This window comes from Spea bombifrons, chromosome 1 (assembly GCF_027358695.1).
Source record: "Spea bombifrons isolate aSpeBom1 chromosome 1, aSpeBom1.2.pri, whole genome shotgun sequence".
Lineage (NCBI taxonomy): Eukaryota > Metazoa > Chordata > Amphibia > Anura > Pelobatidae > Spea > Spea bombifrons.
The window spans coordinates 110,811,071-110,826,871 of NC_071087.1; the positions used below are offsets into that span (position 1 = coordinate 110,811,071).

Genomic DNA, 15,801 nt, shown 5'->3' on the forward strand with positions numbered 1-15,801 from the left:
CACAACCTGACTCGGGAGACAACCAATCCCCGCGCTAAAAAAAAAATGTTTTATGGTTTATTTCACTGGAGAGATGTGTGATTTTCATTTGTGAGGTATAGCAATAATAGGAGGAGAATCGTAGAGTGACGTCTAATTCAGCCAATCAGTGTAGGCTGCAGTTTAATCGGCGGCCTCAGGAATTTAGACGGCGGCCTCAGGAATCGGGCGGAATGTCTGGTCGGAGAAGGGAAGGTGCAAAGAGGGAACGGAAGCCCCAGGGTGAGAGAATCCGTTCAGGAGCTACACGGAAACAACACGCATGACAGTGTTGGGAATAAGCTTTTTATGTAACAGTACACAAGTGTGAGGTGTATCTGCATAAGTATCTCTGATGGGACACAAAAGGGGGATGGAGTCGTGGCAAGCCGCTATTCCTCACATACAGATCAACTAACGGCAGTCTGGAGGGTATTAGTTTTATTAAATGACTTTGCTGAAAATAAAGTCTATTGCTAAAATAATAAACATTCCGCATGCCACGCAAATTTCTTCAACGAATATGTGGTGAAGTGCGGCTTTTCCAATATACATAAACATGTGAACATAGGGGGCAAACGAGCAATACCTTCTTAATAGAAAATGTTTACATTAAGCCGTATGTATACATTATGGTTTAATTCCAATAAACTTCTTAGGACCGCAGACCTGTAATTTGCTATCGTAGCCGTTCTAAACCATGAAACCAAGGACTGATTAAGATGTGAGTCTTTGGTGGGTAGATGGGCCGGATGGTTCTCATCTGCTAAGATGCGAGTCTTTGGCGGGCTAGGTGGTTCTCATCTGCTAGCAAATACTATGTTTCTAAACTAGTAATGATGGATCAGGGAGGGTTGTTGGCACAGGTACAGAATATTTAACACACATTCCCCAGACTTCTTTGAAATCCACCTGTGAAAATTTGGTAAACGATAGCACGATCCAGTTCGGGGATTTCATATCAAGAGAAAAGTGCTCACAAGGGGTCTATTTAATAGGGGGAGTGGATAGGAGAGTTTGTATGAGAAATTTTAGTTTGTTTACTTAATTGTACTTTATGAATAACCAGGTGAACCACTGCTAAAGGAAAAGCACGACTGACCGCGTATAGTCAGTGATAATCTTCCGTCTTCTCACTCATTGAATAATAAAGGGCCAGATCAGCTCATCTTGCTGGAGACACTTGCCAATGTTGGCCCTTTATAATAAAAAGTAAAGCGGGGAAATGAAACCACATCTCTTGCTTTAGCAAATTAACCCCAATGTGTACGGCTGAGCCTTTTGTGTTTATTCACTAAAGGGAGAGGTTACAGGAGAGTTGTGTGCTCAACTCCTTGACTTCACTGTACTTTATGAAGAGCCGACCTTAATGAATGTCTGCAGCAAGAACATCTATAATGGCTCCATGTAACGTATAGTTAAATCAGTGACGACCTTCTCCAAACACCATTCAGTTACATGGCCAGCTCAGCTTCTTGTGTTGGAGAAACCTGCCATTGTTGACCCTCCATAATGAATACTGATTTACAGGAGTTGAAACCAAAACTCCCCTACCAATGGACTGGTTATGGCAATGTTTTATGTACCTTATCTTTTACATGTGGCCCTGTCATCTTTTAAAATAGGTTGTTGTCCAATACCGTCTCCCAGCATAAAATGCATATTAAAGTTGAGTAAAAAAATAAGTAATCACCTTCTTAAAATACTGCAGCTCCAGAGCTGCAGCATGACACCTCTTCTGCTGTAGGATGCAGCATCCAACCACTGGCAGCAAAGCTCTCATTGGAAGCTCTTTCCGTGCATACAGGGGGCTCTAGTAAGACACCTATTGAACAAAACCATCCCCTCCAAGCCAAGGAGCTAGACTGCAGCCAAAAAGTTCAAATGCATAGGAGGATTCTGATGAACTCCCACCTATATTTGCATGAGAGAATAAAACATTTAAAGGGGACACCTGGCTATCATATGCATTAAAGAACATATGATGGTTTTAGCATCCCTTTTAGTTTCAGGGCCGCCTAACAAAGACCCTCTGGGTTGAAATATTGTCCAGTCGTGGTCAATGAGGGATTAGGTGGCACGGTATTTTTTGAGATTATGGTATTTACTTTTCTACATTTTGCATTGCCGACATTCACTTGCAAAAACACTCATTTGTAGCTTGTTGTACACTAATGGAAATGTAATATATTCTTTTCTTCCAAATGTTTTTTCCTTCGTTCATCGGACTAGAAATGCTTATTTATGCTCTTCATTTCTGAGTCTTCCTCACTGTCCTGTTAGACTGCTGCCAGTGTTATATCCCTTCTCCTTATACTTTTGTATTTACTCTAAATGGCTTGTCCCTTTTTATTTGTAGTGGCTTCGCAGAAGAGGAAAGCTGAGGCAGATCCTGACTTAGAGGTTGTTGTGAAAACTGAGCCAGAGGATGAGAATGGTGTAAAAACAGAATTTGAGACACGTTGGGAATGGCAAGGTGATGGAGACGTGTGGCTGGTTTACTCTCCTCAGGTTAACACTCAGTTAAACCTGGCATTTAGGTGAGAAACCCATCATATATCTATAGTATCCACAGGAAATCCATGGTATACCTTCCACTCACAGTACCAATATGGAGATTCCATAGATGTTTACATACTGAGACTGTGTAATGTTATTAACCCCTGAATTTCTTGGGAGTCCAAATCTCCTTGTTCCTAATCATGACAATTTATCATAAAAATAAGACCTTTACAGAAAAATAGAAAAAAGGAGCACTTCTAAGTATATTTTGTTGGGGGGGCTAATGCCTCCCCACAGGGTATTTAATTGTATTTTATTGAGCTGCTTTGTACCACTGAAAACGCTGCCCTGTGTGAAGGGAAGATGTTTCCTCATGCAGCCTGGCAGGTTTTTGTTCTCGAAAAAAGCTGCACCATTGCTTCATAAGAGCAGTTATGCAGCATTCAATGTTATCTTCGGTCCCCACACACTCTCGCCCTACCTAACTATCCCTGAGATTAGCGGTTTGCTGCCGATCGCGTTCCAGTTGCCATATGCCGCTCCAGAGACGGGGTTGATGTTATTTTCAGTCCCCATGCTTGTGTGGGGACCTCCTGCAAGATCGCTCCATTGGAGTTATTGTGAAGAAGCTTATGATTTTTTTCTAGCCCCCACAGATTTGTGGGGACCCAGTCACAATCAATGAGCACCAGCATAGAGTTTAAAAAACAAAACTCAAAGGTTCTTCCAAGTCAGTTGCTGTCTGTCAGCAGTTCAAACTCCTGCAGAGCAAATCTGGAGTGTGCTGTTGATGATCATTAGTGACCAATAGGAGTGATCTGTTAATCATGATGGCTACTGGATGACCCCTCACATAAGTGACAGCTGTCAGGGAAAGGGTCATACAGTAAAAAAAAAAAACACTTTACACACCCATGATTTGAGGGTCTCATGACCGTGTAATGCTAACTTACCACATATATGTTGACTAAGCTAAAGGGTACCTATTAGCAGTTGCTTGTGGCCTGTTTGCCTGTGTGTCCGTCCATTTATGCTAATCTGCTAAGTAACTTTATGTTTTACTAGTTCTGGCAAGCAGTCTGTGGTGGTCTCTCCTGCTGTGGGGATTTCTCTACAGGTAGATCTAAAGGAAATGTTTCAGAAGAATAATCAAAGTGGCTTCCAAAGACCCATCCGATTAGCTGTGAAAGAGCAGGAACAATGTGAGTTTTGCCTTTTATAAATTGTTAAGCCACTTTAAGTGCTCTTGAACCATGACTTTTGCATTTATTTATATCTATTTCAGTCTTTGTGTGGCAGTGGCAGTCCGATGAAGATGTTTGGCTAGACTATGATGCGGAAACTTGTGTCTCATTGGAAACAGCATTTCACTCTGATACCAAATTGGTGACTCTCAGTTTAGGAGGTCGGCAATACAACATGGACTTTAAGGCCATGGTTCAAAAGAACTGTAGTACCCAGTACAAGAGGAACATTCAACGGTGTTTATCTGGTATGTGCTCTACATTGATAAGATGGGGACCAGTATGAAGCACTCTTGCAGCATAAACTAGTTTAATTAGAGAATGGGTTTCTGTAATGGGGGGGACATTTTGATAGCTAGTTATGTAATTTCTGATTTTCTGATCACACTTAATGATTGTCCTAGTGGCAGCAGATGCAGAGACCGATCAAAAGAATCAAAATATCAGTAACAGACCATTGAGCAAGAGAGTACGCAAGAATGCAGGAAGTGTCAAGAATGAAGCAGAGGAATGCAAAGGTAGGCCATATATATGTCTTTCTTTACAGATTACACCACCTTTTACACTGATCTCGGTTGTTATCAATTAATGTTATACCTTTGTGCTAATAAATCCACGAAAAAAAGTATACTTGGCCATCACCTGCTGGTTGTATGCTTTGTAACCTGAATTTAGAATATACAGAAATCACAATTATACAAAGAGATGTGTAGATGTATTTTTAGTAGTTTGTGATCTTGATATTTTTCTGTGAAGCAAGTCCCCTTTTCTGTCTATGTGCACACTTTGGGTTTCCTTTTGTGTTTTTCTACCTCATTTCTGTTACCAGTGCACACTAATTATAACATTTCTCCTCTATTTATGCAGAACAAGTTAGGACCTTGGTATTGAAAGGCAAAGCTCCTGTAGACCCTGAATGCACCAGCAAGCTGGGAAAGGTACATATTTCTTAAACATACAGAGTTTTACTAAATCTGGTATTCTGCCTATTTATACATGTTGTAGAATGCTAAAGCTATAAGTGCAGATGCACATTAAATACTGTTATACAAATACATTTGATGAAACTGTGCAAAACGTTCAAACTACCATAAAATTTCAGAACAAATTACCAGTAATCATAAAACCAAACTAACCTCTTAAACGAGAAAAGCTTAAGGCATTTTCCCAATTTTTCTAAATCATTGCAATCCATATTTTCCTTTTCCTTTTAGCTTACTCATGTAATTTGTTATTTTGTTGGTGTAACTTTAGCATGCAGTCTATTGGTAATCTGTGGTCTACCGTTACACTACTGTGCATTTAAACTTCCATGCATGCTGTCTAGCACAAGTACCTGTAAGAAGTTCAGTATAGCCCTGTTATAATGTTGTTAAAAGATTTCTATTTAAAAAATCATCTGCACAGAAGAGAAGGCGGTTGCGTGTTTATGTGGATACAATCTTCTGGATGTACCGCAAAACTCAGAGCCTTGTCATGATGCAGATTTAAAAAAACAACAGGAACCGTGGACGTAGAATTGATGGGCCTTAGGTTTTTGGTCTGAAGCAAGACTCTGATTGTCGATATTTTTATGTGCATCGGTGTGAAAGAAACTCTTATGCCACTCATTAAGTGAACGCGAAACAGGTTCAGTGATTCATTCCGACGAATGGCCCGCATATGGAAATCTAAATGCCATCGGTTACAGCCATTTTACGGTGAACCATCAAGAAAATTATGTGGATCCAATGACCGGAGTAAACATGCAAGTGATTAAACGGTCATGGTTGGATGCCAAAATACGCATTATGAAGAAAATATGAGCTGTTTCAATCATACCTTGATCACATTTGTTTTTGGCATTAGTGAAGAACATATGGCGTGTATGTAATTTAAAGGATTGAAAAGTAAATACATTTTATTTGAATGTCATAAAATTAAATTTAAATGATAAAATTACATATAAAGCAATATTGTTCATTGTTTTTTTTTTTATGATAAATTTTACTGCACGCTAAAGTAGAAAAGTTCGGGTAGACTGCACTCTAAAGTAGCACCATTTTGTTTTTGTTTTATTTTTGTACTTTTAGTGTGTTAGGCACACATTTTCTTCTAATGTATTTACTTGATGGTATGAGATGTGCAAAAATCATCTTGTATAACGCAGATAAGACTGCTCAAGGCTTTCCGCTCCTGCCTGCCACTTTATCCAAATTCCAGCATTTGAAAATAACCATTTACAGGACAAAAACCTGTGCCACACAATATTGGAAATTACATTTTGGTAGTGAATGGACACTTAAAATATTTCCCTCGACAAATGCATGAGCAGCGAGCTTGATGACAATCCATTTTTCTCATAACAAGGCATGTGTATATGTGTGTATATATATAATCTATATAGATATTTATTTTCACGGTGTGTCGTATTGCACATTGTCTTATTTAGCCTGTTTGTTTTTCTTTGTTTTGTTTTTATTTTAGGCTCATGTATACTGTGAGGGAGATGATATATATGATGTATTATTAAACCAGGTGAGCACACTTAACATAATTATTTGTTAATGTATTTAATGATGGTGCATATTATTTCACATTGCTGTTGCATTCCTGGTATATATGATTTAGCCCAACAATATAGTGGTTAATACAGTACACAGAAATCTAAAATATTAGTTCTACAACTACCTCCTAACACTTGAAGTTTGCAAAATAAATTGGATTCTTTGCATTATGGTTATAATGGACCTTATTCAAATATGAACTGGAAAACATAGATTGAAAATACAGCTTCCAGTTAGCAGTTCAACATGGGGGAGAAACAAACATGACCTATATAAGCCAGTCCTATGGCTATAGCTTAAATTTAAAATGCTGTACATCCAATCAAAAGTCAAATAAAATTAAATTTAATGTATAATTAAAAATGAATAGAACTGCATAACTGTTAAAACTTTCCTGAGATACAACACAGGGTTCCAAGTGACAACAGCAGAGGTTCAGAGATTTTGAAAGGAGACTTGTTCATGGGAACAAAAACTTTAACATTTATCAATTACATCTAACATCAACACACTGCCGCATTTGTGGTTTTTACTTAGTGTGAGAAGATTGAGAGTATTTAGTTGTGGGACTGACTGAGATTAACATAAAAACATAGAACCATTCGGCCTATCTAGTCTGCCATTTCCCTCAAGTAAGGGACTCGAGCTGTTTCTAAACATGCAAACCAGTTACTGGAATATTCTATGAATTACCATATTTGCTCCATTATAAGACAAGGTTTTTTTCAGAGCAAATGCTCTGAAAAATATCCCTCATCTTATTTTTGACGTCGTCTTATACTCAGACCTCAAACAGAGGTCTGACTACAAGACTAAGATGCAGATCCCCCGCAGCGCTTATGGTCATTGCCATGCTGGAAAGTTCAAGAGCATCCCATGCGTGGCTTTCGTGTGGAAGAATGCAAATTATCTGCTGTTTTCTTCTGACAACATGCTGCGTTCATCTTGCCATCAATTTTTCAAGATTCCCTGTGCCTTTAGAGCCCCCCCCAAAAAAAAAACATTAGTGAGCCACCATCATGCTTCACAGTGGGGGGATGGAATTCTTCTCGCTATACGCTTTGTTGACCCCTCTCCAAACATAGTGCTTGTGACCATAAAGTTCTATTTTGGTGTCGTCACTCCAAATTACAGTGTGCCAGATGCTGTGGTGTGTCAAGGTGTTGTCGGGCATATTGTAACTGGGCTTTTTTGTGGTATTGGCGCAGCTAATTTTTGTTCAAGTATTTTTGTATTATGCTCCTTGAAACAACCAGAGCGGCCTGTATTTCTCCTGAGGTTACCTGTGAATTTTTCTTTGTATCCCAAAGAATTCTGGTAGTTGTGGCTGAAATCTTTTTTGGTCTACCTGACCTTGACTTGGAATCAAAAGTTCCCCGAATTGTCCACTTGTTAATAAGTGTTTGAACAGTACTGACTGGCATTTTCAAGACTTTGGATATTTTTTTTATATACTTTTCCATCTTTATAAAGTTCTATTACCTTGTTACGCAGGTCTTTTGACAGTTCTTTTCTGCTCCCCATGGCTCAGTATCTGGCCTGCTCAGTGCATCTGTGAGAGAGCTAACAAACTCGTTGACTATACACAGACACTTATTGCAATTTAAAAATCCTCATATGTGGGAAATGAACCTTTAATTGGCATTTTAAACTCTGTGTGTGTCACCTTGTGTGTCTGTAACAAGGCCAAACATTCAAGGGTATGTAAACTTTTAATCAGGGCCATTTAAGTGATATCTGTTATCTTTAGGATTTAAAAAGGAGCCAAACAACTATGTGATAATAAATGGCTTTATGTGATCACTAGCCTTAAATAACAGGTTTTTTTCCTTGATCAATCATATTTTCAAAATCAATGCCAACATTTCACAATTTATGCCAGGGTATGCAAACCTTTGAGTACAACTGTACCTCTATATCTTTTATCACCTTTTCAGACTAACCTGCAGTTCAACAACAATAAATTCTACCTGATACAGCTGCTAGAAGATGACTGTGCTAGGAGCTTCTCCATATGGATGCGTTGGGGAAGAGGTGAGGTGTCATCTGATTGATCGTATACCTTGGTAGACTTAATTTAGGTTGTTACCTGGATTGAGAAATATGATTTAGTGGTGTGATATTCATATTACTGTATTAAAATATCTAAATATTTTGTGTGCTTATTTTGTATTTCTATACTAAATAGAGAAAAAGAAATAACGGGCTTACTCGATGACTTAACAAAATCAAGCCTTACTCAGAAAATACAAAACAGCTTTTCTATGCGTATAATTAACGTACCAGTTCAATATTGACTAAAACTAAACTTAAGGTGGGGCTGATAACCATTTTTGGATTACAACTTCCATCACCCTCAGATAGAGTTATGATAAAGGTGATGCAAATTGTATCCCGCAAAAGTAGCAGAAAAAAAGTAGTGCACAAAATGAGCAGAAGGCTTAAATATTTATGAACTGTGTTTGCTTGGTATATTATGTCATTTAACTTATTTTCTGTGTGACTAACATGCTCTCCCAGGCTGTGTGCTGTCAGGCAGTGATCTGAGCATGTCATGTAGTGTGCCCTGTAGATCTCCAAAATTATACAATAGCCTATACATTTGGCTTATTTCTCTAATCTGGAGGGCCAGCTTGAATACATTTTGGTGATTTCGTAAACTTGCATATACCCTGTGCAAAAAAAAAATAACGCGTAGCTTTTATAGGTGAAACCATGAAAAATGTATATAATTATGTATATTTATGTATATTATTATTATTATTATTATTTTAAAAAAGCCCTAATTGTCCTAAAAAAAATGTGTGTGGGTAAGCTAATCACAACACAAAAACACAAACATTTCTCTGTTTTTGGAAAACATTGTAAAACAACCCTGGTCCTTAAGGGATTACGGGGAAGGGTTTTCTATGGTTTCAATTAAGCATTTTCTGAACCTGTATACATTACAATTAATTTAAGCAATTACCTATTTTTTTTAAATGTAAATTTCCCTACCGTGAAGTCACATCAGAGCCATCAAAATGAACTTTCAAATTCTACGTTGCAGAGCTAGGACTGGAGTTTCCTTTCTGACTTGAGACGCATTTCTCTTTCAGTTGGAAAAATTGGACAGAACTCTCTGGTAGCCTGTGGAGGGGATCTCCAGAAAGCAAAGGATATCTTTACAAAAAAGTGAGATTATTAAGATGCTTTTTGCATATATCATAAGCCACATATTTATCATTTAATTAAAGTGTAACTTTTTACCATTTAATGTTCCATCCTTCATTTTATAACTAAAATAATATATCATTATTTAAAGGTTTTTTGATAAGACAAAGAATGAATGGTCTGAACGTGAAAGTTTTGAAAAAGTTCCTGGGAAATATGACATGTTAAAGATGGATTATAATTCTACGACAGAGGTATGATTATTCTATAATCTCATGTATATTGTGTGTGCATATATATATATATATATATATATATATATATATATATAATATAGTGGAGGTATTCTGTGTATGTAAAATTGAATAGATCCCACACTTTGTTTCATTCAGCAGTTTTTGCCAGGGTTGAGAGTCACAGAGCAAGCAGAATTTCTGTAGCGATGCTTGAATTCGTGTATATCTGTGGTTGAACACCCAACGTGGCATACATTTACCTCTTCTCTAACTTAATAACAATAACTGTCTGATATTTACCACAGGTAGAAGAAGAGAAAGTAGTGAAGGAAGAAAACGTACCCAAACCAGAATCCAAGTTAGATCTGCGACTCCAGGAACTGATCCGGCTGATCTGTAACCTACAAGCCATGGAGCAGACCGTTCTAGAGATGAAATATGATATCAAGAAAGCACCTCTGGGTGAGACCTTCTTGCTTCTTTGTGCAGACTTCATATTGCTTCTTTATCCGTTTTTGCTATACTGTCTTCTAATCAGATGACGAAACCTACTGTGTCCAACAGGAAAACTGACTGTAGAGCAAATTCGTGCTGGGTATTGCTCTCTGCAGCAAATAGAGAACTGTATCAAAAAGCAGAAATTTGGCAGAGAACTCTTGGAGGCATGTAATGACTTTTACACCCGTATCCCCCATGATTTTGGGTTAGTATCTAGTTGGATCTGTTTTGGGAAGTTGTCTATGCATATCTAGAAAAGGACACTGAACATATATTGTCTACCACTGCAGGCTCCGGACGCCACCTCTTATAAGGACCCAAGAGGAGCTTGCTGTGAAAGTGTGCCTCTTGGAGGTAGGGACACAAATCTGTCTCTCTGACCAACTGTCCTGCTGTCAACCAATGTCTTTGCAGACTCGGTTTTCTCTGCTTTTCTGTTATCTGTCCCACGCTTTTCCTAAATAAAAAGGATTTGTGTTCTTCTGTATAGAAATAATTGGGCTCCTACTCGTTTATATATTGGAGTCTATTTTTGGATTTTCCATGCATTAAAATAATAAAAAAAAAAAAAAAATTACGGATTAGACCATCCCTTTTTACGGCAGGGAATTCATATAATCATATAAAAAATGTACCTAGCACACGCTATATACAAACAACCTTCATTATACAATTACAATATACATTATATTTTTTTCTCTACTCAACTAATTCTCACCCCAATTCTGTCACCTTTTTTCTGCTTTGAGGTTTTGTGTACCACTAGCACATAGTAATATTCATGCTTAGGTTATAAGTCCGACAAATATAACATTTCTTAACAATTTTTTTGTGCTCCAGTGTCTAAAGCTATGGAAAAGATTTGTATGAAATTTGGCAAGTTTTAACCACTTTTTTAAACTACATAGTGACTATCCACTCATCGAAATGTATTGATCAAGTCAGAATAAATTATTAAAATTATTTTATTCAAGTGACAGACACAGTCCTCCCCCTTTCTAATAGTGAAAATCACCCATATTGAATCACTAGCCTCGGTCTGCTTTTTGTGATTTATCATTCCTGTTAATTCACCCCGGGACGCAGAAGGTGTTAACTCCGCTTCGGAGCCCAAATATACCAATAAGGGCTCGTTGGAGCCACACAGAACACTCCCCAGTCATTTAGCGGAAGGTTCAGTGTGATGGATTATTAATCGTCAAGCTCAGAGGAAGACTATTTGGTGAAATGCATCATGTTCTTGAAATCGATGAATTGTTACAAATACATATGTGTTATTTGTTCACTTTCTCAATGTATTGTATATTTTCATCAGTATTAAATGTTTATTGGTTTTTTTTGCAACAAGATTGCCAGCGCTCGCATCAGTCAAATACATTTACCCTAGTCTTTTTCTAGAGCACTAGATGTTAGAAGCTGCTTTGCCCACTTTTCTTGTTTTCTTTGTTTCGTTGTCTTTCTTTTTCTTTTTTAACTTTTCTACTGGTGCAAACTTATACACAACTCCTTCTAGGCTCACATGATTGATCCGAACAGACAAGAATTCCCTTATCTCCACAGGCTCTGGGGGACATCCAGATTGCAGTTAAGCTGGCAAGTATGGAACTTAGTTCTCTGGAGCATCCTGTGGACCGGCAGTATCGGCAGCTGCACTGCTCACTTGAGCCCCTGGAGAAGACATCCAACGACTTTCAGGTACAAAACACCCAAGCTATATTACTCCTTTTGCTGAAGTGCCTACGTTAGACAAAATGTGCTACGGCTGTACCAGTTTGATGTTTGAATGAGACAACTTCTGCGTTATTCATTCTTATTATTTAGTATTGTACTCATTAAATCCATGAAACTCAACTTATATAATTGTCTATTTTATTTACTCTTATTTTGCTCTGTTTCTTAGATTATTGAGAGCTATCTGCAGAGCACCCATGCTCCTACACACAATGACTACACAATGACCCTGCTGGATGTGTTCAAGGTACAGAGAGAAGGGGAGGAAAGCAACTTCCAACATGATATCCCAAACAGGTTAGAGATAATAGATGGATGTCAATGTGTGCGCTTGTTTGCATATGTTAGCAATTTGGGGGGGGGGGGTTAGATTGTACAACAAGTGTAGATTGGAAATGTATGAGATCAGGACAATATGGCTCTGGATATACCACAAGTTCATTAATTAAAACAATGTTGATTAGTTGAATTAAATATTTGTGATGGGGATCTAGCGCAGATGTTTTTGCATACTAGCTAGACACTTAAAATAATCTACAGCATCACTCAAGAGTCATCCTATCATGTTCTGAATAGGATGCTGCTGTGGCACGGATCACGTCTGTCAAACTGGGTTGGGATTCTTAGTCAAGGGCTGCGTGTTGCTCCACCGGAGGCTCCAGTCACTGGTTATATGGTAAGACAAAGTTGTTTCTTTTTGCATACTCGTGATGTCACATTAATTCTTGTACCTAAATGCCACAATCGATATTTGTCTCAGCAGGAGAATACATAATACTGAAAGCTCTTCGGCTTGGTAAGGGCTTTAAGAGGTGGTTATTTGTTTGATCGGACAGTACATTTGAAGAGTGTCTGGGAGGTGCATCATTGTATCGGTAGCAGGGATGAAGCGACGTCTTCATTCTTGTTATGCTTTAAATAGCCAGTCAATATGTATTGTATAATCTTATGAAAATAATAAGACATTTAAAATAACTGTTTATTTGATGGTTATTATTCAGAAAACAAGGTGCATTTGCAGCTGTCCAGGTTAGCTGACAATAGATGTCAACAAAGCAATATTTCCTCACCGCTCCTGTAGTGAAGATTACTTGTTTGGGCTCCTAAAAGGTAGAAGGGTCGAGGGTCTCCTTTATCAGCCTTTTGAGAAATCACATTGCTCACAGCAGGAGTGGTGAGTGTTAGGGACTAGGTAATTGCAAACTGGCAGTGCCAGTCACCCAGCTAGAGCGGTTTATTGCATAATCATAATTTTACAAATAATGTTTGCTGCTTCAAACAAAGCCAGTTACACTGTCATCTATTTCCCTTTGCACACAGTTTGGAAAAGGCATATACTTTGCTGATGTCTCTTCGAAGAGTGCAAACTACTGCTTTACTACCCGTGAAAACAATGTGGGGATCTTGTTGTTATCAGAGGTATTATCACATGCTTCCTACTCTAACCCTGTTTTGGAAAATTTTATCAAGTTTGTTAACCTTTATGGCCTATCGTATAGCATTCCACGGAGACAGCAGTCACTAAAATTACTAACTACCTCCCTGCTGCTAAACATAAGGCCACTTCTCACCACTTATACTATTGGACCTTCCTGCAGTCTTTGACCCAGTTGACCACCCAATCCTTCTACAAACCCTTGACAAATCTATCTGTTGGTATTCCTTAGGGCTCCCCTTAATCTAGATCTCCTGTCCCCAACCATTTCTTCTAACCTGCGTGACTGATTGTCTTTCTGGAATTGCATGGCGTCCGCAACTCCACCATCCAACCAACTGACAAAGTTCGCTACTTCGGTGTCACACTTGACTCTACTCTCTCCTTCACCCCTCATCCAGTCCCTCACCAAATCCTGCTGCCTTCACCTGAAAAATATGCCAATTCCTCACACAAGAAAAAAAAATACTAATCCACTCCCTTGTGATATCCCATCTGGATTATTGCTTTTCTCTTCTAACTGGTCTCCCCCTCATCCAATCACACCATTGGCTCTCATACCCTCAGAATCAAATTCCTGATCCTGACCTACAGAGGCCTTAACACTGCACCCTCTTCTACCCCTATCTGCCCTCTTCGTTCTTTTCATGACCTTTGTCTCTCTTCTACTCTCATTACCTCTTCCCACTCCCGCATTCAGGATTTTACTTGTGCTGTACCCCTTCCTGGTTCTATCAGACTTTCTCAGTCGCATGCGACTTTCAAAATGTCCCTGAAAACCCAAAGAAGCTTACAACCTCTTTTCGTAACGCTCTCAGCCAACATTGTAATAAAGCCATCTGAACAAACTCAACAGATCATGCTGGCTCGACCAGCTCATCCCCATCCAAGGAGTCCTCTCCTACTGTTTTACTTGTAATATCGCCCTCTTCTCCTTTTATACCGGTTTATGATTTTTATTTTACGGACTCTGGCGGCGCTATATAAATAAATGTAACAGAACAATGTTATGCATCGTCTCATTTACTATCAGGTGGCCCTTGGTAAATGTAATGAGCTCCTGGTTGCAGATTATGCCGCTCAAGAAAAGATGAAGGGGAAAAACAGCACTAAAGGTTTAGGTCGCAGCATCCCTGACCCAAAGAACATCATCACACAGTGAGTAACACACTGATATTTGTTGCACGTCAATATGAATACTGTTTTTTCAATCACTATTTGAGGGCCAAATTCCTACAAAATTATAATTTAAATACTGCATCTATGATGCAACATACTGAAAATCTATTAGATGTGCAGCCATTGCGGGTAGAAATCTGCATTACACTTTTTCCCAACTTCCTTTAGTATGTAAGCTTGTTTGTGGAAAGCACCATTTCTCAAGTATGTGCAGCATGACAAACTGCCCATGGTTATGGTGGCTGCACTGCTAATCTTAACAGGGCTGGAGAACATTTGGCCCCTTTTCCTTTGCAGACCAGCACTGCATTGGTTAGTGGTTCCCAACCAAAGAAATTGATTGAAAGCCCAATATTGTTGGGCTTTATTAGACTTTTGTATGGTGAGAAGTAGGCAGGGTCCATCAACATGAAGGGAAAGTGTATGTAGATTTTAAGCTTGCAAGAGCAGGGCCACCTTCTCCTTCTGAACCAGCTTATTATAGTTTGTGATGTTAAATTTGTCCTACTGACTGATTGTAAAGCGCTACATAAATAAATGTAATGATTTGTATGCCTTAATGCACTGACTTTGTACATTGTATAAACCCTGACACACGCCTTACCATTAGCCAATAATCTAAAATAAACGAATACTTGTTGCAGTGATGGAGCATTGGTCCCACTGGGGCCCCTTGTGGACACAGGACTGGTAAATGAAGCTGGTTACACACTCAATTACAATGAATACATTGTTTACAATCCAAACCAAGTTCGGATGAAGTACCTGCTCCAAGTGCGCTTCAACTATGCATCCTTATGGTGAAAAAGCACTCTGGTGGGAGTGTGGACTATAACTCCTTTAATCTTTAAGCATTGTTGATCGGACAGAAACTTTGTTGGAGAATGTTGGTTTGATCATTTTATCTACTTATTTTGAAGATATTCTAAAACGTGTCTCATAAGGACCTAGTTTCTTGCATTAATTTCATGTATTGCTAGAATTCTAATACTGTTGTATATTTATATATTAAAAATTCAAACAAAATACCGAGTACTGATGACTGTGAGTAACATTGCCTGATGTGTCTTCAGTCTTGCCTTGTAACCCGCAATAAAGAGATAATGTTCAATGTAATGACGTGGGCTTAATTCACTAAACAATGAGCAGAAATGCCAGTTGGTTAAAGGTTCTCCTGAGTAAAAGGTATCACAGTTAGTGTTGATGAAATAAGCTGTGCTGGTGCCTGTGTGCACTTTGTGATAAAGAAAAAATCTTTA

The 15,801-nt window shown here is 38.5% G+C and overlaps 1 protein-coding gene across 1 annotated transcript; it reads left to right on the forward strand.

The window, feature by feature from the left end:
• The first annotated feature begins 160 nt into the window (after positions 1-160).
• On the forward strand, positions 161-15,658 carry PARP2 (poly(ADP-ribose) polymerase 2). The gene is made up of 19 exons (XM_053468523.1): positions 161-261; positions 2,378-2,558; positions 3,586-3,722; positions 3,806-4,012; positions 4,169-4,282; positions 4,632-4,702; positions 6,231-6,281; positions 8,248-8,344; positions 9,409-9,484; positions 9,615-9,717; positions 10,005-10,161; positions 10,264-10,402; positions 10,488-10,551; positions 11,758-11,892; positions 12,098-12,225; positions 12,505-12,604; positions 13,249-13,347; positions 14,397-14,521; positions 15,187-15,658. Exons 1-19 carry the CDS (start codon positions 213-215, stop codon positions 15,344-15,346), a joined length of 2,193 nt encoding a protein of 730 aa, XP_053324498.1. The 5' UTR covers positions 161-212; the 3' UTR covers positions 15,347-15,658.
• Positions 15,659-15,801: the final 143 nt, after the last annotated feature.